The 24,984-nt window shown below is 29.2% G+C and overlaps 2 protein-coding genes across 2 annotated transcripts in view; one reads left to right on the top strand and one right to left on the bottom strand.

The window, feature by feature from the left end:
* Positions 1–9,830, top strand: part of LOC100569429 — a 41,150-nt gene extending 31,320 nt beyond the window's left edge. The window contains exon 4 of the mRNA XM_008189767.3: positions 8,417–9,830. Within this exon, the coding sequence (XP_008187989.1) occupies positions 8,417–8,609 (193 nt within the window). The 3' untranslated portion in view covers positions 8,610–9,830. The remainder of the gene's footprint in view (positions 1–8,416) is intronic.
* A 6,530-nt stretch (positions 9,831–16,360) lies between these two features.
* Positions 16,361–20,737, bottom strand: LOC100162733 (Y-box protein Ct-p40-like). Its single transcript, NM_001162077.2, is given in 8 exon segments — positions 16,361–16,798; positions 16,994–17,134; positions 17,283–17,438; positions 17,693–17,835; positions 17,908–18,166; positions 19,030–19,063; positions 19,533–19,596; positions 20,557–20,737. Coding segments are annotated over 8 exon segments (918 nt in total). The 5' UTR covers positions 20,630–20,737; the 3' UTR covers positions 16,361–16,750.
* Positions 20,738–24,984: the final 4,247 nt, after the last annotated feature.

Genomic DNA, 24,984 nt, shown 5'->3' on the forward strand with positions numbered 1-24,984 from the left:
TGACCAACCTTTTTTTCATTCTATATAACACGGATGAATGCATTCTTGTAAGAACATTGGAAGTATAGAATTAACATTTTATGGTTATTTGAATAACTAAATGTGTATGTTCATAATTGGACTGGGATACATTTAAAAGTTTTAAAAAAACTAAACAAAACGAACCAATTTATTTGAGTCCATATAATAATATGTGTGTGTAAAAAAAAAAACTCCTATAGGCTATAGGCTATAAAACATATACAATTATAGACAACTGGACAAGTTTCATAAAATAAAGGTGTTGGATGAAATAATAAAACGTTATCATTTCTAAATCTATATATACGACAACAAAACAAACGTTTTGAAAGTAACACGAATAAAAATAAAGTAATAAAATGTGCATATAATGTAAATGTATATTATTATTATACATTTATGTTATAGGTAGTAGGTACACTTTACAGACATACGGCTATATACCTTCGACTTGGTACCTATAATATATGATCTCAGTTCTATTTATGATGGGTAAAAGTAAAGACTGTTTCTAAACAATTTCAATACTTAGGTACTATAATATATTATATTGTATTATTATAGGTACACACTACACATGCGCATAAAATGTCGTTTGGTGAAATGTCATTAAAATAAAAATAAAAATAATATTATAATCAAACATATTTAAGTATCTATGTATCATAGTCGTGAACTGTATAGACGTATAATAGTACCTATATAACGATTAAACGACTTAAACTAATGTGAACACGCGTTACAAGTACAAGACCAATATTTTATTCTATTTAAATACTTCGAAAGCCATATTTTGATTGAACGCTTTCGCGTATACAAAGCAGACGCGATGTGAGTGCTTCGACGTAATAAATTTCATTTATTCTATAGCTTTGATTTAATAATAAACTCATATTCGTAGATGCCTATTGTTTAACGATTCATAGACACTCGTAAAAATTAAACGCATCATGACAAGTTCAATATATCTATAATACATTAATACGTGATATCCATACGTAGAATAACGTTAGAATCTATGAAGAAAAAAACCTGTCCAATAAATCGAATTGTATGCATTTTATAATATGTATATTGTACACGAATGATACTGTCAAAACATTCATACCAGTTTAGTTGATTTGTAAGATTGAAACTGAGGTCACGTAGAAATTTAAAATTAAAATACATAACTGGTAACAGCAATAGAATTTCGAACAAACCAACCAAATATAGGGATCTTTGATTTATTTTATTTTAATTAGAACATAAATCAAGTGTTTAATTATTATTAGTATCTTATTATGATTTATTTTGTTTAGATAGGTAACACTATTTCCCACAACACAGTTCTCGTGACTAAGCCGACCGTTTCAGATCCAAATGTATTCGTAAAAACTATAATATTTACAGTATTTCAACAAATATTTTAAATATTTTCTCGTTATTGCCGATTTTAAATGTCAAACTGTATATTTAGTAAGGTCTGTCCTAGAAAAATAAACAAAATTATACATACTTTATTGATATAAAAAATATTTTACCGCATGTTGGACGTAGGTTTAATATTATATACTAACTATATGCACAACTAGAACTATTCACCAATAAGTCTTCGTATAATCGTATTTTATATTATATTATGCATTTTTTGTAACGAATAAATACTAAAGGAAATCTCTTATTGAATTAATTCTAACTATTGGAATTTCACACTCGATGATTGATAATATGTAATTGAAAATTGAAGGAAGTATCTATGTGTTACAGCGGATTATCAATGTACTGATTTTTGATTCATTTAATGATTCTTGTATTTGAGTATTTCTAATTTACTTGAAAATAATTTTTATTGGATATAGGTTTGTTTTATTTATATAGTTTGAATATCCGCATTTACTAGGTACGCTATCAACTTATGGCATTCTACAGCAAAACATATTTTAATATCTAAATTCCTGGAAGTGTTAATATGCTGTTAAAATTTAGTTATATAATTAACTTATTTTACTAAATGTATATTTTCAATTTTGCATTCATTAATATTGGAAAGTTAACTATTTTTATTTTTTCCTTATACCTAATACCTATAGTTCTTTGTTAATTTCATGTTTCCAAATAGCTATTCAATATAACTCGTTAAGACAATAAGACTGTATATGCGTATTATAATCTACATTATGTATATAATACACATAGTACGATGTACATAATATATTGAACCTACACTCATGTTCGTATTTGAGCGGGTTTTAGAAGGCAACCCCCCAAAAAAACTTTTTTACAGTTAATGAAAATGAATTTAAAATTGAATTTATGAGTACGAATTTTGTTGGCATTTGCATAAATGTATAGTAAATGTCACAGACGATTTATCAACGGGTGACGATGACTATTTACTTATCAGCTATATAAGTTTATAGTACTTATATAATACTAATATAAAAATGAATGCCATGTCTTTATGCCATTGATTCCTCCTAAACGGCTGGACCGATTGTATGAAATTGTTTGTGTTTTTGAGTGAGTCCCTGAATGGTTTAGAATTACAATTGGACCTGGTAGGTCCAACCCGGAGAATTGCTCAAACAGGGATTTTGAGATTTATGTTGGAAATATAAAATATTCGTTTATAAATATGGTTTCCATTGGTTGGTTTTACCTATAAGAGAAATAATAAGTAAAATGTTTTTTTTTTTTTGCATATTAATGGTTGCTATTAGTTACTCGGACAGATGAGGTAAAAGCATCAATCAAATCTTCACATTTATGGTTTCAAATAAAGAAATTATATCTTAAAACAAATATAGGTAATAGTTGAATGTATATTAATTGTAGCTATTATTATATATAGGCACTCAAAAACTACCTAATAAATTTTGTGAGATACCAGGAGATAAAATACCTGTTTTCAATAAAAGTTATATCAATAGATTACTTCAAACTTGGAGGGTGTTTATAGCTTATTTGTCAACTCATATATAGGATATAGATAGCTAAAGAGTAAAGGGTAGCTCACCTACTCAGAAATTATTACTAGTTTAAAGTTATCAAACACTATACCCGTATTGCCGACCAAATTTGGCTATTAATGCATATTGCATATCGCATATGTCATATTAATTGATATTATACGTCATAAAAGATTAAAAAAACTATTTATGAAACCCGTTAAACTAAATATCTACGTCTACATTGACATAACATTATATAATATTGTTCATGGCTTTGACGAATTTTGCTATATTTAAACTACAAACACTTATGAACAAAATTTCGGCCATGTATTTTCAATATTTCTTAATTTTTGGAGTAAAACTATGGAGAACTTGTTTTTAAGCTTTTAGTATATAATCATAATAATTTTAATAATCGCAATTACAAAAAAAACTCAAAAATTTAAAAGCCTATAAATTGCTAAGACATAGCTATAATATTTTGAAAAATATATTATGTCTACAATAATATGAATATAAATATGAATCCGTCAAATATCTACAGCTATTTATTTTTAAATTACAACAAAATCGGTTTTGTCAAAATATATAAAAATTGATTTTTCGTATATATATATTATCCGTAAATGTTTTTTTTAATTTTTCCTGATATAGTAGAAAAAAATCACGCAGACAATTTTAACTTTAGCACCAACTATAGGATTAATTTTCTACGTTCTACCAGAAACCACTCTCGAAATAGAAGATCAAAGTATTTTTTCTACTATAAAAACTGCCTTGAGACGCAAAGAAGCACATCAATCTGATACCATCAATACCATCAATATATTCAAAAATTCGAGATTGAAACAATAAATATTTTGGGATATTTAGTAAACTGTTAAAAGATTAACTCTATACATAGGTATTATAATAGAATATAGATTATAATTTATAGATAGGTATGTTGTACAATATAATTTTTAAAATAATATAATTGCAAATTACGTAAACTAAACCAACAACTTAAATTATTAAGAATTAGTTGGTTTTGCACTACCTATAAGCTCACAAATTTAATTTTATAAATAATTTATTTTTATTATTTTTTTAAATTGTAATTAAATTACCTATTATTTTCAAATTACACGTTGTAAATAAAATTGTAAAACTTTTCCTATTTTAATTTTCATTCGGTGTCGAACAACTGTATTACGAACTGTTATACAAATCACGAACTCTTATCCCTCAATCATGTGACAGATCATAATATATTATTCGACTGTAGAATGTAGATTAATAGGTAAGTAGTACCTAAGCATGATTTAAGATACTAGTATCTATAGTCGTGGTAGTAAGTACATTTACGTAATAGTTATGATTACTTATTTGATATAAAATGGTATATTGTAATATACCATTTTATATCAAATAAATACCATGGTATGTAGGTACAAGTGTACAACGCACATACCACACACTTTAGAATGCTCTCTAGCTGTCTCTCAACTTTTATTATTTAAATTCTATATAATATATAATAGTAACTTATAATGAATATAGTTAATTGTATAATAAATGTATAAGTAAGTACTAGGTACCTACATATAACATTACTTAATATGGAACATTTGTATCTTGTATGAATGTAACAAACAAATTTTCTGGATCTATATTATTTTTTTTTTAACTACAAATAGTTATTATTATAGAAATAAGAATACCTAACCTTGGGCAAAGACGAGTCGTCAATTACGTTATACACTTCTACCATAGAGATTTGTGCGAAATATAACATTTCATATTAAATCGGTTTGAAATATAAGACGCGCATTGCTAACAATTTTAGACAGCGATATAATATAATATACCTAACCTTGTAGCGGTTCGTACATGAAAAATAGTAATAAGTACCTAGCAACAATTATTATGATTACTGTAAAAGAACTATCGTTTGGTTATATAGGTACGGATGTCTGTATAGTTTCGCACGCATCTAATAATATATAGTAGCTAACCTAACCGTCCTAACCTATAAAAATGATGCCATGATGGTGTCAAAGACCAAAAGAAAAAATTGGTCAAGTCAAGTTAATATACGTATAGAAAACCTTCACGTTTTATAACGACATAAAATATACGCACGAAGGATTTTTTCTCAGAAAAGTTAAAAAATCGGATGTACCTATTACAGTTACAATATCCATAGATTGAAAAAGGAATGCAAACGACTTGACCTGCAGTTTTTATCAAACCAATGAAATATTTTTAAAAATATCCACAAAATATGTTCACTAATTTTTTATCAGTTTTTTTTTTTAAATTGGTTGACTTTGTTTTACAAGTATATCTAAGTTCCTACATATTATATTTATGCATTTAATTTTTTCCCTGTTAATTTACATTTCCCTCAGTCTGATAAAATATAATTTCTATGTGCATAGTTATAATGTCAGGTAGGTACCTACTAGTTATGTACTCTTAATGAAGTTGCTTCGTTAAAATTTAAGACTACGCCCATTTCCTGTTATATTCGGATAAACAATAATTAATTATAGGCTACACAACTATAATATATGGCTAAATGAAAAAAGTTTTTCGTAAACGCATCATCATACTTGTAAACCATTTTGTCCAATCAAAATATCTTTATCATTTATTATACATAATATTGATGAACACACGCCAAGGTTATATTTTACTTGATATTTTATTTAAGTCAACTCTCAAACTGTTTCAAAGCAATTAAAATAACTGTCATACTATACCGATATGTGTACCGATATGTGTATGTACAATATATAGTTAGTAATTAAACGCGTTCGCTTCAAAATTAAATAAAATTCGGATATTTCGTTCTATGCTGTCTGGGAGCAGTGGATGTCAAACAAATTGGCCACCTGCTGCCTCCTAGTTATACTGATAGCGTATATTATGGTATATATGTATATAGTATATTCCTATGTGTACTGCAAATTCAATTATCTCAAATTCCGGATAAAGTTGTTGTGTTTCATTGAACTTTTAAGAATTAAAGAAATCCTTCGCCAATAAAGAATACAATTAGTGAATTCGATTACTGTTGCCAAAAGTGTAAATAGCTGTTGGTTCAACAAAAATTATCTTCACCAATCATTATACTATATGGTGGTAGAAAAAACTAAGCTCGCGACGACGTCTGCCAGCGGTCAGATAAAACACAAATCAATTAAATCGTCTAAACTTGTTTTAAAGCCTCGCTGATTCGGACCTACGATGATGTATATTATATAATAGTATATTCGGGAATCTTCAAGCACATTTAAAATATAATCTGGTCGACTGTTAAACCTAGCGTTGACTTCGGTGCCTATAAGACGTACCTATATAAAATAATAATAATAGCAGCGTGATACGCGATGTTCAATGTTGTAAATTTTGTATAGCAGCGTGATATAATAAAATTGTATACGTGAATAACACTCGATATTATTCCGTCTGCGTTCAAATCTTAGATCATATAATAATATATTAATATATTATTATATAGTCTAAAGTTCAAATCGAACTCGACCCGTACAAAAAAATCAAATCGATACGACTATATCGATATACACGAGTGAACACGTAATACGGTCTTATTGTGAATTGTAATATTACCCATCGTATTGTTCAGCAGTATTATTTTCGCACCTGTATCGTATAAATATTACGTGCCCATATAATAATGACGAACGATACATAATATCATTATTATATTATTGCAGCAATGTTCACGCGTCCGGAGTTTATGGCATATTATAATGTTATAATGGCGTCCGAATGTCCGTCCACTAAACATATTATAGCGATTTCGTAATATCGTGACACAGACAATATCTGATATTCGTATGGATATCTCCCTGTACCTAGTGAATACATATGCACAATAAACGTCATAGCGGTCGCAGACATACCATATGCGCGGATAAAAGTCTATATAAATATATTGGTAGACTTTATAGCGTTATAGTTATTGCTGCTACGAAAACCGTTCTACCGAACCTTGAACTCGTCGCATAATATGTTGGTTGAGTACAGACGATATACAAGAAAACCTCGAACGGCTCGATTGATCGAACATATATAGGTAGTATATAATATTATGTACAATATAATATTATATCTGAAACCCGGAAAGAGGCCGCGGTCGTATATACCTGTACAGAAGTCATATTATATTTGTGTGTACCTAATATGTATTTTTTAACCGAAATTAAAAAAAAAAAAACAATAATAATAAAACTCGAGTGTTCGTCGTAAGTGTGTTGAGAAGGTAATGGGTGGATGATGAATCGCGCGTTATAGAATAGCGTCGCCCGCCAGAGTGCCCACCTGTACCCCGCGATCACCGGACACCGAGTTTGATTGCATATTATGACGTGTTTTACACGACTCTGACGCATTAAACAATTTCCATAGTTTATAATAATAATAATATTAATAAAATTTGTTGACCTCGACTTGACTTTCGAAACGGCAAAAAATTCTACTATTTTTTAATTCAGTATATCATGTTGATGACTAATAAGTGGTTGTTCCTGTAGATCGAGTATACCGCAGTTATATAAACGATTACAATAGTATACAAAGATAGCTGTACAAGACACTCAATTGAAATTGTTACAACAACCCCAATAATAGCTTCTTAATTCTTCAGAACGATCTAGAATTCATTTAGATTCTTATATTACACACCTTGGGTAAAACGTTCCCGTGACCCACCTAAAATCATAACTATATAACTTATAAGTACCTATAAACCAGCTCTAATTACATTGAGGGTATCCATTCGCCGAGGAAGCTCTTGCAGACGACTTTTTTCGCAGGCTCGCAGCAATGCAGCACGCCACGTTCTTTTGTTTTTCACTCTCCGCACTCATTATACGAACAATAAACGTACCTCCCTGCATGATATGGGTATCGGACATCACTATACATAATTAAAATAATATTTTAATAGATTATAGATATCCAAACAAAACGTGGTGACTTCAATAAGAAGTGACTATCGTACGATATCTATTGGCTATTACCTAGATAATATTATGTCCTATTTATATATACAACACACGCATCATTGACGGAAATTCTACAGTCATTTAATTTCTCTCGAGAGCTTTTGACGCAATTTAAGCAATAACCTTTTCGATTTCCACCGAGCAACCTTACCACATAATAATAATTGCTTTAGTTATTTCATTCTATACATATATTAAATCCACACATTTTGATAACGACATTTTTAACTCGCTAAAGTCGTAGTCCATACCTACAGGCTACAACCTATGCCTACGGCCTACCCACCTATATATTATAATCCCTAACCTCTAGTACCTATAACCGTATAATAGTTTTGTATTATATTATCTGTGTGAAAAAAATCTTACTACCTATTTAATAATAATGATTGCTCTATACTCACTATATAATAATAGTCACTAATAACGAATGTATTACAGGTTTCGGTCGTGTTTGAAAACGATCGGTACCGGATCCGCGAACCTGATCGGCAAGCTGTTCTTCAACGTGGTGCAGACCAAATGTTTCGTACTGAAACGCGTGCGGGTGTGCACGAAAAAAACGTGGTGGGGCAAGTGCCACAGGCACGAAAATAGGAAGAAAGCTTACATCAGGAACAATTTTACGTATTGAACATTTCGCTTTTGTATATAATTGACCTATATATACGTACATATTATTTATAAATAAATTATAAGACTTCTTATTCTTGTCCAACTCTGTAGCAGAGCAACTTACTTCCCATATAGAGTAAAGGTATTTCCGCAACACACACACACACACACGTATTATGCCATAGTACTTAGGAAACTTAGGTACCACATATGCAATCAGCTATAATTCTTATTCTTATACCTACTGCTAAATTATGTTTTATAGTCTTATAGATATACGTACGATTTATGATGGTACCATTAAGATAATAAGATGGCTAAATTATGTATGTATAGTAGGTACATTAGGCATATTTAGATTATGATCATATTATAATGTGGCAACCGAGGTCAACACACATTACACATATTATTGTCGTGCAGTACCTACTTTTATTCGTACATCGTTTGTACGTTACAACATTAGTACCTATATATTTATAGGTTTATCGTTTATATTAATTAAGTTTGATATTCTTGCTATTCGACGACGATTCTATGTATCTATGTTGACTTAACTCGAAATGAAATCCAAAATAATAGAACATTTCAACCATAAGTATCTTAAATATGTTTTAGGTCATTTCGAAATAAGTATATTTGGTCATTTGTAAAAATTTACTGATCGACAGATCGAAAACAACAACTGAAAGCAAAAAATATTGATTAACTTCACCAATCACGGCCAAATGTGTACCTATAAATTAAAAAATACGCCAATCCTCATAATATTAATTGTATAGGTACGTATTGTGTTACATGACTATAAATTATAATATCCACGTATATTAAATTACGTTTACGAGTAATGACCTGGAGTGTGTGCGGTTTTAAAAAAAATACATTTCCAATGTGTGAACAATCAACTATTATAGGTAGTATTATTTCTAAAAGTTGCTACTATAGTTTGTATGAATAATAAATTAATATTTCCTTTAATATATTAATATAATATACCTAATATATTTAGAATTGATTTCTAGACATACTGAATACTGTCTAATCATTTAGACAATAAATGGGTTTAAATTATATAGTTGATTTACCTACAACTTTGAATGTAATTTATCTATATGAGAAAATAAATAATATTTTATGGATCTAAAAGTTGACTTTACATTGGATTAACACACCAATGTTCATTATTGTATTTTAGGTTGTTACTTGTTTGTGAAAAGACATAATATTAAGTAGAAATTATTACATTACGATACATACCTACCCAATACTCGTGTAGAAAATCAAGTTACCCACCTAATTATATCTAATTTCATGATAATTATTTTAATAAATATTTTTAAAAAAATGTATCAGTCTTCTATACATTAGGTGCCTATATAGTTATGAGTTGCGTGAGTCGTTGTATGTAGTTATTTTTAATAACAAAAATATAATGACAGATATAATTTTTTTATTTTTCGTTGAACTGTATACCTACATAATAATATGACAGCAATAGAAATATTGTTCGCCAATTGTTCAACTATTTGTTTACTGCGTTTTTTTTTGTAAAAAATTATACATAATATTCACTCTTTAATACTCATACACAAGTGTTAAAAGTGATTTGTCAACAATCATGATCTTCGGATCATGTATACGTATACAAATACAAAAATACAATTACTCATACAAAGTTTGTAAATTAGAATAGGAATAGGAATTTAACTATAAAGTATAAATATTTAAAATTAAATGTTTTATGCTATATACCCATATAAGTAAAACGTAACTAATCTCGCCAAAGTCAGTATTATTATTAATTTTTTTTATTACATAAACTGATAATAATAATAACGTTAATCATATTATTATAATTAATACACTATATAGATGTTGCCAATTTGCAATAGGCAAAACATATATTATATAAATCACTAGTGTGTTATATAAACATTATTAAGCGAATAGTGAATACTAATAAATATGTATTATGTATGCTGATTTTAAATATTAGATAGGCATAGTTATATTATTAGTAGGTACCTACTTAACTATCTATTTCTATCCACTGCTGTACAATATACTTAATAAATTATAAAATATTATGGTATACTGCAGTCGGTGAACTACGTAGGTAGGTATGTTAAAAATGTATAATGTACTATGTATTTTATTGTAGAAAATATTATTATAATTAGGTATACTGTGTAATTTGTGTACTATTACTTATTAGCTAGTTATTTATTCATTTTATATGGTTTATAAATGTGATTTTTTTTTTGTTTAATAAAATAAAAAACAGATCAACAAAACTACATTTGAACGTATTAATTTATTTAAAATTTGTTAGTTATTTGTACTCTTAAACTTGAATATCTAAAATTAAGAAAATACTAATATTCAGTGATGAACAGTACACAATTATATAATATTATGTATCGATTTACAGTTGTTATAAGTTATTATTTTAATGATGAATGATGACAGTCGACTGATGACTGATGATGAATAGGCGTGTTTATGTACCTACCAATATAATCTCTGATATTTTCATCAAAATAAATCGAGCAGTTTTTGAGTATATAAGCTACAAACAGTGGCGTCTGCAGGGGGGGGGCTAACGGGCTGAATCCCCCCCTCCCATTGCCATATTATTATTACTTTTTCAAAAATATTTATCAAGTTTCAACTCTCAACTATAGTAAGCAAGACGTAAATTTCATATACGTCTTACCAGAATGAATTCATTTTTGAAAAAACAATGTATTTGCATACCAATTTTCATAAATCATCTGTAATTTTTAGGTAAAAGTATGAATTACTTGTATGAAAGACCTTGTATTAAATTGTTTAGCCTTAGCTATAGGTACACATTTAATATTTTATAAGTTTTGAACTCCAAATTAACGGTGGTTTTGACGAAATTTGAACTTTAAATGCTTATAAAACATAACCATGATGCCTATGTATCGTTAATATTTTAGCTATAATAAAAACTTACGCATTAAATTTTTAAGCTTTCTAACCGAATAAATAATTTTTTATTGACATTTATAGAAAAACAAATTTAAATTAATCAAATACAATCCAAATGAGGACGGTATAACCAAGCTGGTTACCAAACAATTTTAATAAATTTTCATTTTTTTTCTCCAATTATTTTAGAAAGCACTAAGCATTTTCAATTTTGACCTCCTAAAAGTATCAACTAGATCCAATTCGCTTCCAAAAACATACATCCCGCATCGATGTTTATGATTAGAGCATTTTTTCTACTATAAAAGTGAAAAAGTTACAAACATTTTAAAATACCTCAAATAGACGTCTGAAATTATTAGACTGGACAAAATAAAAATAAAATTTAACTAATTTTCAAGCCCCCCCCCCTCCCCCCACTGAAAAATCCTGCGTACGCCACTGGTTACTAATATACGTTTGGTTTTGAGATATAGGTAGTTTCTTTAATTGAGACCATGTAAACGTGACGTTTCAATTTCCACCGTGAATCTCAAAATCTCTGTTTTGGACCTCTTTAAAATGTAAATTATGGAAAATCGAAGATCTAATACCTAGGTATTTAAAGTTAAATTGTTGAAAAAAATTCATCAATATCTCGAAAATGTTGAAATTATTTATCAGTTAGAAATTCATAAAAGTTTTACCGAAATGTAACATTAATTTTTTTGATGGTTTGAACTTTGAGTTAAAAATGTTTACAATATTGGATTTTCACCGGTAAATAGTAAATTAACGAATTCTCATCTATAGATTTTTGATATTTTGTAATTCAAAAACAAATCGTTCGACACCATTTTCATCAAATGTTAAAATTACTATTTTCCATTATACATGGTAAAATGTTCAAACTATTTACAAGAACTATTTATAAGAATTTTTTGATTTTTTTTAAATTTTGTAAATAATTTTTCAGTTAGAAATTCATAAAAGTTTTTCTATTCATAGTTAACATAGAAGTTGTAATAAAAGATTCTCTACACATTTTTCTACCCTTAACAAAAAAACAAAAGTTTACCGGATGGATTATTTTTAATTTAACTGAGAAAAGATAAGTTAATTCAACTGGCAATTAAACTAGTTAAGTTCATAAGTTGATAAGAAAATTAACTAACTAGTTTATGCCCACCTTTGTGGAATATCATATTCCTTAGTGAGTCTCTACATCATAAAACAAAACTACTGAACAAATTTCATACGCATAGCTTTGGTGGTCACGGCTAGGCGATGATGAATCATAGCTCCTTTAAATATATAGATAATGCATATGTTGGAAAATAATTTAGGCTTATATTAATTATTTAAATATACTTTATTCATAAGAAGTCAAAGTCTAATAATAATAATATTCTCACTTACCTATCTATTCAGTGAAGCCAGTGGAGGGTACAATGGGAGCCGAAGGAGTGTTCGCCCCCCTTCTATTGGGCTGTCTCTTTAACACTATTTTATATTATAATATTTTATATTTTATATTATATAATATATATTATAATATTATAAACCTAAACTAAAAGGTAATTTAATTTTCGGAAATTTGACCCCCCCTCATGGGTGACTTTTGGATCCACTACTGAGAGAAGCAACACGTACATTATGTTACAACATTATAATTTAAATTGGTGTATAAACTAAAACTACGTAGGTACTATGTAGCATTAGTAAAAACTTCAAAAAGATATCGGGGGAGGGGTCTCCCCTAGTCACGCCACTCGGTATTTATAATCTAATAGTAGGTATCTACTAAGTACCTATTTACATTAATAGGTACCTACCTCAATCAAAAATTGAAATTATTTTAATTTTTTTATTTTGCCATTTTAGGTAAATCCTAATCTATACAATATACATAAAGCATAAGCCTTTACAATATTTTATTATCATACACAATATATAATGCACATATATCGTTCATCATTCTACATTAAAGTTGTACGTATTTACATTTAAAAATATAATGTGTATTTATAATAATTGGTAACTCAGCCAAGTAAAAGTCTACTTATATATTTTTTTGTAGACTTTTATTGGTTGAGTGCCGCTGTGGTTGTGTGTGATGAATAATTATTATGGTTGGTACTTTGGAAGTGACGAAAGATAAATGTTATTTTTTCAAATCAAACAATCAACTTCGTGTTAACAAAATTAATTTTCTTTTATTTATAATAGACATAATATATAATAAATACCTATACACTTACATAATTGTTATAGGAATGAAACACACGTTATTCGAGTACTTATACATTTTTAAGTCTTTGACGATTGGATATCTGGAATCTTGATGTATTATTTATCTTAAGATTTTATTAAGTAGATACCAGCTATAAACAAATTATTTAATTTTAGATTCTGAGTGGTGTGATAAATTTATTTTTTGTTTCATTAAATAATTTATTAATAAACATTACCTGTGATTTATGTTATATCTACTTGAGATTTATTAATCAAGTACCTATAGGCTATTATAATAAAGTTATTGTACCTAAATATTATGTAGGTAGGTATCTAGCGGGTTTATAATTCATCGTAATATCGCATCTATAATCGTCTATAATAATCGTACCTATTTGAACAGCATTGGCGCAAATAGGTGAGGGCTTGGGGGGGGGACTACGTAATTAGTACCGAGCATATATAATTTTTATAAAATATTATAGGAGGGGCTTTAGTCCCCCCAAAATAGTTTGTCTATTTGCGCCTATGTTAAACAGTCAATTGTTTAAACACCAAATAATATGCATAACGTTTGTATCTATATTTGCAAGTGTATACTCATTGGCGAAAATCTAGAAGGGTTTTAATAAAATTTGCGATTTCTACCTAGTTGAAATACATAAAAAATTTTCCTTCTACATCTAAAATTTGAATATTTAATATAGGTAAGATTCTTCATAATTGTTTCCACCTATAAAAAAAAAGTTACCGGAAATTCATATCATTGAATTCAAGTTTATTGTTTAATATAGTATACATCAGTCTATCAACACTCATTAGTCATTCAACACCTAGGTACTATTCTACTACAGAGCGGTAGGTACTTGCTCACCTTCCTGTACTCGAGGATCGTTTTTTTATTTTCTTACTGCTATTTTTAAAATATAAAGATTTTTGCACCGATCGATAGACATTTTTTTCCTAAATATTTAAGATGATTTTTGAAAAAATGTGGACATACCTGGTTATTGCACCGGGTCTTTCAATTACTTGCCGACCCTTACCATATAGTAGGTACTAGGTACCTAGTTAAAATTAACATGTAATATCGTATTAATTTCATCTGTGTAATTGTTTTTTTTTTGTCATTTGAATTTCCACGATTATTAATGCTTAGAACATTCAACGAGAGCACTTTTACTGACTTATCATTAGACTAAATTTTTAAAAATTATGTAGGTACGTAATGCGAAATAATTATTTCCAATCTCTTTGGTTAACGGTAGTGTAAAATTTAACATAATTCAAAGTCCTCGACACAATTAGAAATGTCATTGAAATAGACAAAATATAATATAAGATACAGGATTTGCGTTAAAAAATCTTCATTCATTTTTCTTTTGTTAATGTTTCCTGATTGTTTTGAAGATAAATTAAGTTTCATTCGCTACTTTCCGGCTCCCAAATTACCAACAAGATGTATTTTCATACAGAAACCCATTGGACTCTTGTTGAGTATCTGGGGGTGGTGGCTGTGCGTCATAAAAAAAAATAATTATGAAGTATTTGTCATGCCCCCAGGCCATGATTTTGTTTTCTTAATACTTTATTATAATATATTATTCTCCATTCAAATGATAAAAATCTGAACAAATTAAATTAGATCAGTAGTCTAATATAGCTTATAAATCTTTTATCACTTCTGGTCAAGATAGCATGGTTTAATAAAACTATTAAAACATAACTTAAAATATACTGATACATCAAATTTTAAAAACGATTTGTATAAAAAAAACCAGTCAATTATAGGGGCTTACATACATTTCCTCAGATTTAGTCACTAAAATAAACTAAATAAAAAAAATAATGTAAATACCCAACTGACAATTATTTAAACATTGTCACAAAATACAATCATGGCTTAAGTTGACACAAGTGATGAGTACAAAATAAAACTTTTAACATCCAAATATTATCCACAACTAAATATTGAATTCACTCTTTTTAATTTTAAATTGCCAATAATTTTTACTAGTAAACAAATTTAGTAAATAAAATGTAACTTCACCCTTAAGATAAAATTCAATGCTAAAATGTTTGCTCTGGAAGTCGAAACATAATACCGGTTTCATTTCAAAACAGTAAAATACAGGCACTGTCTTACCGATCTTACTATATTATTTAGGATATTTAAACAACTTTTGTATAAAATGTTAAAAAAAACTTTTAACTAGTATGAAAATGATATCTTAGTTTCACAAAATGTATAATAAATTATAAATATATATTTATATATCGAATTATCGAAATATACAGATATATTTTTTTCTAAATCTAAAGTATTGCTTTGCTAATTATATCTCAAACATGTTACAAATGTTTGATAACTAGTATGAAAATAATTTAATAAATTGATATGTGTACTGTAGTACAAAAATTTCATAAGTTCAAGGTAATAAATTACAAGTACCTCTTTTTTTTAGTCGTAACTTAATTTTTAGAATAAATAATAAGGTTTGACATAGTAATAAAACAATTCTAATATATACGAAATTATACAAATATATATTTCGTTTTTCCTCCATTTACTCATGCACACATTGCTTGTCTAAAATATAGTATTATTCAATATTTTTATTGTATTCAACACATTTATGTTTCATAAAAAAAATTATTTTTTTCTTTGTGATAATTATAAAAAAAAAGTAAATAGGAAAAATTATCATGCAATATACTTTAAAGATGTACGATTTACAGATCAAGATCAAGCAAGATAACCAAAAACCCAGGTCTTGTTTGGATTGTAATAGAAGAGTTAATACATATCAAAAGATGTAGGCAATCAAAAAAACCAAATTGATTATTGTAGAACTTGTTAGAGTCATAATCGTGGCGAGTGGAACAAATAAAACGTCCGAGATTAGATACATGAAAAACACAAATGCGTAAGAGAAAATTAAAACAAGATTCTATGATAAATATACTGTTTGCAACTTAATCTGATGTTTAAGCATGGCTACTTTCATCCAGTTCCAACGTTTCGCCTCCAAAATTCTGAAAACAAAGTAAAATTACAATATCAGTTTGTATAATGGAAACACAAGTATTAAAAAAATGTATATTAAACTATTCACAAGTTTTCATTATAACATTATGGTCTGAATAAAAATTAAAAATAACCCATACTTTAATCATACTATGGATCTCAAACATTTTATAATATTAGACATAAAATTATGTAAATATTACTTTTTGTTTGGATTCGTTGTCACTTTGGCTGTTGGCTCTTGGAGGACCATCACTTCTTGCTCTAGAACGATTATTGCGGCGGCGGTAGCGAGGACGGGGTCTATTCGCTCCATTTTCATCACTTTGATTATATTCATTGTCCTATTAATATATTAAATAAAAAATTAATTTAAAACTTAACGATGTAATTTTAACTTATACATTATATATATAATAGTTTCATCTTTAATGTTATTTAAACATAAAGTATTTCTTATCAATAAGATTTTTTTTAATTGAATATGTTTACCTGATTTTCATCTTGATACGGTCTTCGAGGTGGACCTCCTGTTCCACGGCTTCCTCTAAATCCACTGCCTCGTCTAAAGAAACGTCTGGGAGCACCCATCCCACGACCTCTGCCTCTACCAGGAGGAGAACTATCATATCCATAGTTATCTCCACCCTAAAATCAAAACACACAATGAATACGTTTTTTTTAATTACAGGCACTAATTATATAATCAGGTATTAATATATTATATCCTAATAGACGCTCAATATTTATTTTTTTATTATTTTAAGATCGTAACAACTGAAACTTGGTACTTCAATTAAGAATTATTAATTCAAGAAACCTAAAATTGTCTCATGCTTTAATTAGAAATAATAAATATTGTATTAATTAATAATTATTATAATCTTATAAATAATTCTTACATTGTAATCACCACCTTCTCCCCTATTTGGTGGTGGACCTCTTCTATTTCCCCTATAGCTGTTATACCAATTCTGTTGACGCGGTTGACGCTGGTAACGTCTTGGCTGTTCTCCTACTTCATTTTCAGCTTCTTCCTTTTCGCCTACAGAATATGTTGTTAAAAACATATCAATGTAGAATTATTAAATAAATTAATGAAAATATTAATACATACCACCACTTGGACTACCATCTCTTGGAGGTTGGCCACCATTTCTCCCACGGGTATTAGGACGGCGTCCATAAAACCATTGGCGATAGTTATTTCTTCTTCTTTCAGCTGCATAAGGAGATCCTTTAACAGCTTCTCCGTCTGGACCAGTAACATTTGCTGCTTCATGACCTTTTTCACCTTCAACAACGTCAAATTCTACGGTTTCACCATCACCAACACTGCGTACAATTTTCTTCGGATTGTTCTTGATTATAGCAGACTGAAATAAAAGTATGTATCTAAGAATAAATATGTATATATTTTATGTTATTATTTTAATAATAATGTCATATGGACACCATTAAAACTTAAAAAATAGAATGTATACCTGATACCAATATATAGTTGGTAGATAACTAAAATCAAAATACCTTTCATCAATACTTTGACCAAATTTAATCATATTATTTTTATTAAAAACGTATTTTTAATAGAGATACAACATAAAGCTTGTATTGTTTAAAATAATTTTTAATGTAATAGTACTTTTTTTAAAAAAAAAATCAATATAATTAGTATATCTACTATTATTAATAAATATATTTTTTTTTAGTTTTCACTAATTTGGATTAGTGTTCAAGTTATATAATGAACTTAACATACTTATAAAATTGTAACTCATATATTTTAAAAAATAAATAGATTTTGAATAAATTACACAGATCGAGATTATATTTGATACATTATTTATTTCAAATAATTATATACATTAAGGGCCAGTATTACAATCATCGGTATGCTTCGATTATGCTTAACCGACTGATAACAGATTTAATTACCGGCCGAATTCGGCCGGTTAAGAGTCGGTTAAATTTAACGGGAGATGGTAATACTGGCCCTAAGCCATTAAGGGGTAACTGGAGGATTTGACAATTCCTTACCACAGTTAACATTTCAAATCATCCAGATATACCTATATACTGATATCATAACAGCACATCTTTATTATAATAGATTACTATAAGATGTTTATGAATATATATAAGAGTAACTTTAATAATATATTATATTGTATGCACGTGCCACATTTATAGGTTTTTTTTTAAATAATAAAATAATAGATATTTATAATTATGTAATTACCTGGTGGACAAATATATCTTCTTTTGTATCATTACTAGAAATAACATAACATAGATAATTATTAAATTTATTTCATATATATCTTTAATAAAATAGGAATATAAAAGTTAAGATTGGATAATTTTAATTTAGATAAATTCGATAAACTAACTTAAATTACATACCTATTATATTTATGATCGTTGTAGCATATTCTATTGTTTGATAACTCTACAATTCTTAGGGCCGATTTCACCAACACAGTTAATCACGGTTGACGCTTGATCCGCTGATAACAAATATTTAACCAGCCAAATTCAGCCAGTTAAACTACGGTTAACTTTAACCGTGATGAACTGTTGGTGAAATCGGCCCTTAGTCGAATTGCACATTACCAATACAAATTTGAAATAGCTCAACAATAATAATATAGGTAGGTGTGAAAATAAAGATTAAACCGATATGCAGTATGTACAAGCATATTTTTGATCTCACTAAATACAAATAAACCAAATCGCACTTACCGGTTGATAAAACCATAACCGCTTTTGACGTTGAACCACTTAACTACGCCGGTGACTTTCACGGCTAAAAAAAAAGGCTAAATGTTAGAACTTGATGCGCCTCTCCTATAATCGTACCCATTAGGAGCATAAAATATGTACTAAATATGACCTATGCAGCGGAAGTTAATAATTCATATTGGGGGAGGGGGTTTGAATAAAAATCTGCGCATTTATTTATGGACGTTGAAACTATAGACCCGTCGACTGTCCGTCATAATAACGTGCGATCCAGCTAAAAATACGAAGTGCGCGCGTATCATTATCAGTTTCTAAGAAGAGGGTATAGTATTGTTGTCGGAACAATTTATTATTTATTATTATTATCGTCATCATCATCATTATCAACATAACAAGTAACAACAACAAAGGTAAAGGGTATTATCGAGTCAGTAATGACGACGACGGCATACATTCCGAGTAGATATTATGTACTTTTAACTGTCAACCCGAGCAGCGAGCACCATTAATAACCCGATCGGCGGTGATAATAGCGTCAGTGGCCGGATCGAGGTGTGGGTGGAGGTTTGGTGGACCGGAGACACGATACCGATGCGCGTGTGTACAATATAACAATACTACTAAAAACCGTAAACGACAACAAACACCGGACGTAGAAGTACTTTGATTTCAGACTTCAAGTCATTTTATACGCATCCGACCATTCGGGGGATGTGAATGCAACGCGCACACGGGCAGTCTCGGCGCGTCGGCGGGCGCCGAGCAGACAACAAACAAAAACAAACAACAATCTTCTCGGGACGCGCATTTCCAATGTCGAGGGGAAGGGGGGCGAAAGACGTCGATTTCGCGTCAGGCGAAAAAACGCGTCTTGCGACAACGGCCGTGGCGACATTATGAGCGCGCTCGGGAAAAAGCACGTGAATTTTACGTGCCGCCTTCTAATCGTCAATGGCGACGACAACCGTTGTGCGTGGGACGACTGACCCCCCCGCGGAGAGCGTGCGCGCGGTGGCTTACTCACATATGACCGGCTTTTGGGCCACGGGCTTCTGCGGTGGCCGTTCCGTCCTTCTCTCGCCGACTTGTTCCGCCATTTAGTTGTTAAGACGACGGCGGCCCGAACTACGATGTTAAAGATGGAAAAAAATTACCCCAACGCAAACTCCTGCCTGATGTTCACCTTCTCTGTCGTTGTACTCCACTGGCGGACGGCGGTCGGCGGTGGCTGCTGGCCCGCCGCGCCGAGCCGACGGTACCGGCCGCCACCGACAACGCACGACGCGTAACGGACACAGGTACGGTCTGCCGTGAGATGCGCGCGAACCGCAGCCGTCACGTGACGTCATCGTAATCTTTTTTCCTATGGTTGCTGGCGTGCGTGCCGACTGCCGACAAAAGCGATAAGCGATTAGCGACGGTCGCGCCACAGCGGGTGTCCGCCACTGTTGTACCTTGTCATCTCGTACCGCGACCACGGTGCTGATAGACGAGAGGGCGCGGGCGCGAGTCTTTTTTTTTCAAAGCCTAAACAAGATGGTCGTCGGCCTCCTCTGCCGGCGACAGCTCAACGGAATCATGGAACAAACGAGTTTGTTTATTATTTAGCCGCGTTTTGAACGATCAAACTTTTTTAGGTATAATGTATAATAATATTATATACCTAATATATATGTATCGTAAATTGAATGCCTTTATATTTATCATCTGATTTGTATTCAAGCTATACTAGACCTGGGAGGGGGATACATACTACTTGTGCACTTAATACTTATATTACTATTAATATTAGCTCATCAAAGCATCGAGTCTATCAGATCATTTCGATCATGATTTGTAATTTAATAAGTAGGTGTGATGATTGATGAACAACAAATAGTTATAAATTTATGGATTTCATATTTAATAACCGTTCGATTTAGCATAAGGATAACCATAAAATATAATTCTATGGTTATACCAGGGACCAGGGTCCCCGTGGGGACGCGGAAGGGGGCAGTAGGACCTGGGGGTATTCTATGCCCTGCTATTTTAAGGGCCCATTGATTTGGATTTGTAATTTTTTGACATTTTATGATAGGAACACTTTTTACGTTATCTTATAATACATATTATATTGTGTAATTTTGATATTTTAAGTTCTGAATTAACCATTATGATTACCTAGAAATTATCAAAGCATTATTTCTTACAACTTTTTGTGTACACAGGCTCAAAAAAAATATAATAATTTATGATATTATATTGCTATAAAGATAATTTATTTACTATTAGTTATATACACTAACATAGTAGTTTGAATAAATTTTTCCCCCAAAAAAATACATTTGAAAATGTCATTGTGTGTATAAAGTATAATAATATATACTTTAAAAGCTTTAAATACCACGAATAATATTTTTAAATTATATTAAAATAAAGTTTAAATATCTGATAACTTCGTACAAACTTGAATTTAAAATGTCTATAAAAAAATGTGTTTGTAGTTGTTACTGTGTTTACATTGTATATTTTTTGGTTGCAGTATGCGAAATATTTATGACAATCCTTGTTTTAAAAGTTCAATCTATTATTACTCCTTAGCTATAAAAATGAAATAGATATAAAATGAATTGATTAGTAGATATTGAAAAAATGTGTTTGATATTAATTGTATAATACATTTTACAATACTAAGATATATTTTTTTTTTTTATAGAATGTCTTATTATATATTATTATAAATGATAATAACATTTAAAAGTTCCCCATACTTTTTTTTTGTGGCATCTCCGACGTTGCCGGAACTGTTTAATCATTACGTCAATAGCGCCGCCATCGTTTATTAATTTTTTTAAAGTTACCTATACTATATTCGAGATTGGAAAGTTATTAAATAATATTTAAACCGTATTCAATTGAGATAAGGTTTATGGTTATCTGCAATTACCTATGTACATTATTAAAAAAAAAGTGTATATTATTATAACATTATCTATATTATTACCTATCAGAATATATAGGGTATTGCAGGTATGTATATAGTTACTACTTATTAGTTATTTGGTTACTCATATAAAGTCATGAAGGTTCAAGGATATAATTTAGACCGACTTCCGATGATTTTAGCAGTAGAATTTAATGTTAATTTTATAACAAACTATTCAATCCCTTTAAAAACATTCTTTGAATAAAAACTTGATGTAAACATTAGTAATAAGCCAAATGAACCTAGAAATGGGACAACGATCAATGCCGTATTCTCAAGATACCTATAGCAGCAAGTCCGATAGTTTTGTTACATATCTACTACATTTACCATCAGCCAATACGACAGTGAATAGTGACAGTAGTCACTAATTTTTTTATGAACCATTATTCAATTATTGTGTTTAAATTTAGGACATTGGCTATTCTATTAACGTATAACGATTTATCCTAAACTATTTTTGGTTATTTAGTTATTACTTTTTATTCAAAAAATGTTTATCGTAAGAACTTATACCAATATACCATATCATTATAACTTAAATTAACATTTTCTCTACAAAATTATTTTTTCAAATATTAACTAATTTTAAGCTATTTATATAGGTAATTGGATATATATAAATTTTTTTATGTATGGGTATACCGTGTTCCATACAAATGCAAAATGTTAAAGCTCAGTCAAAGAGTTTAAAAAATTAATAGAAAATCATATATACGTCGTTCTTATATTAAATAAATACATTTTATTTAACAACATAAAAGTAAATGGGCTCCATTTTTTATTTAAAGCACTTGAAGTTCAAATTTATAAGAAATTCACTAAAATCACGAAAATGTACAAATTATTTCTCAGTTAAAAATGTATAAAATTCTCAATTTCTCACAAATAGTTCTAATCGAAAATCAAAAAATCTTAAAATATAAAAGCACAATATTTTGCAAGGAAATTTTTTCAAATTTTGATGAAACAATTAGATATTTAAACAAAGAATCACGATTTTAGTTATTTTGTTATAATTTAAAAATATTATTCGTGGGTATTTGACACTTATATTTATAATAATAATAATAATAATTTGTATTATATTTTACTTAACACAATGATATTAAAAAAAAAAATTATATGGTAAAGTATCTAACCTACCTATTGACTATTTATACCACTTTACCACGAACCTATTCACTTCGACATTTATTAACTGCACTCGGGTTCAAAAAAGATGTTTTAACAATTTATAAATCTGGCGTAAATATTAAACCTAATTCATTGCATTTTTCACAAATTATTCTAAATATGTTTGTATACATGGCCGGCTATACGCTCTACAGTTTTATTTGTAATATTATATCATAATTCATTTTCTTATAATTTTTACAAAAATAATTTCTTTAAAATATAATATATTACACATACGACATACAAATAAAATTTAAAAGTTACATAAATATTATTAGGTTTACCAACGAATAATCATAATAATTACATTTCAAGCAGGAAGGTAGTGTTTTCATAATGTTTAAATAAGGTGTTAACTCGGCCCAGGTTTTTTTTGGTGTCGACCGGTTGCGGCCCAAAATAATCTTTTTACTTTTTCGCCTATCTTGATTGCGGCCCGTACGCATTAGGTAGGAAACTACCTATACCGATACGTATTTTAATATAAATATATAACTATTGTAATCACAACTCCCATGATTACCAATATTCAGCATGGTAATTTTCAGTTTTATTATTTAATCTTTAACTTGGCCATTGGCTACTATAAAAGGTTGTAGGTTCCACTATATCAATCGTGGTGGCGAAAAATACAATCATTGGGGTTAAGCGTAGATTATAAAGACAAAAATAGTGATATAGGCAAGTTTTTAACATATATATTTGGCTTACCATTTATAGAACCTGAAATTACAAAATTAAGAAACTTGGAAATATCTAATTTTGATTTTGTAAAAATTATGAGTTTAAAAAATCAACCACTATTATAGTATAACTATAAGTTATATGTTATAGCACTATAATTTAACTTTAAAATTATTTTACTATTTGACTATTTATTGATATATTAATTGTAATTCCTATATTTTTCCTATATTAAACAATTTTTTGACTATTTGACTATATACACTACTTAGTCTTGTAAAAAAAATTCCTACTCTCGGAAGTCTGTATATTATTAATTATAATAATCATAAACGAGACATTTAAATTTCATATTTACCTTCTTTATTCAATTGCTTTATTTTATTAATTACAAGCTATTTTGTGAACCAATGTGTGTTTGGACGGGCCGCTATCGGGGATACTTATGTTTGGGATAAAATACGACTACCTGTATTTGGGCCGCTATCGGGCAACTCCGGTTTTTTCAGGTAAAAATGATTGACGTGTAAACTCGACCCGAATAAAAATATACATCCTGTCAACTCTCGATAATTTGAAGGTAATGGGACTTATGAAAAATTTCGAATTACCCTGAATTTG

The sequence above is a fragment of the Acyrthosiphon pisum genome, chromosome A3 (genome assembly GCF_005508785.2).
Source record: "Acyrthosiphon pisum isolate AL4f chromosome A3, pea_aphid_22Mar2018_4r6ur, whole genome shotgun sequence".
Taxonomy (NCBI): Eukaryota; Metazoa; Arthropoda; class Insecta; order Hemiptera; family Aphididae; genus Acyrthosiphon; species Acyrthosiphon pisum.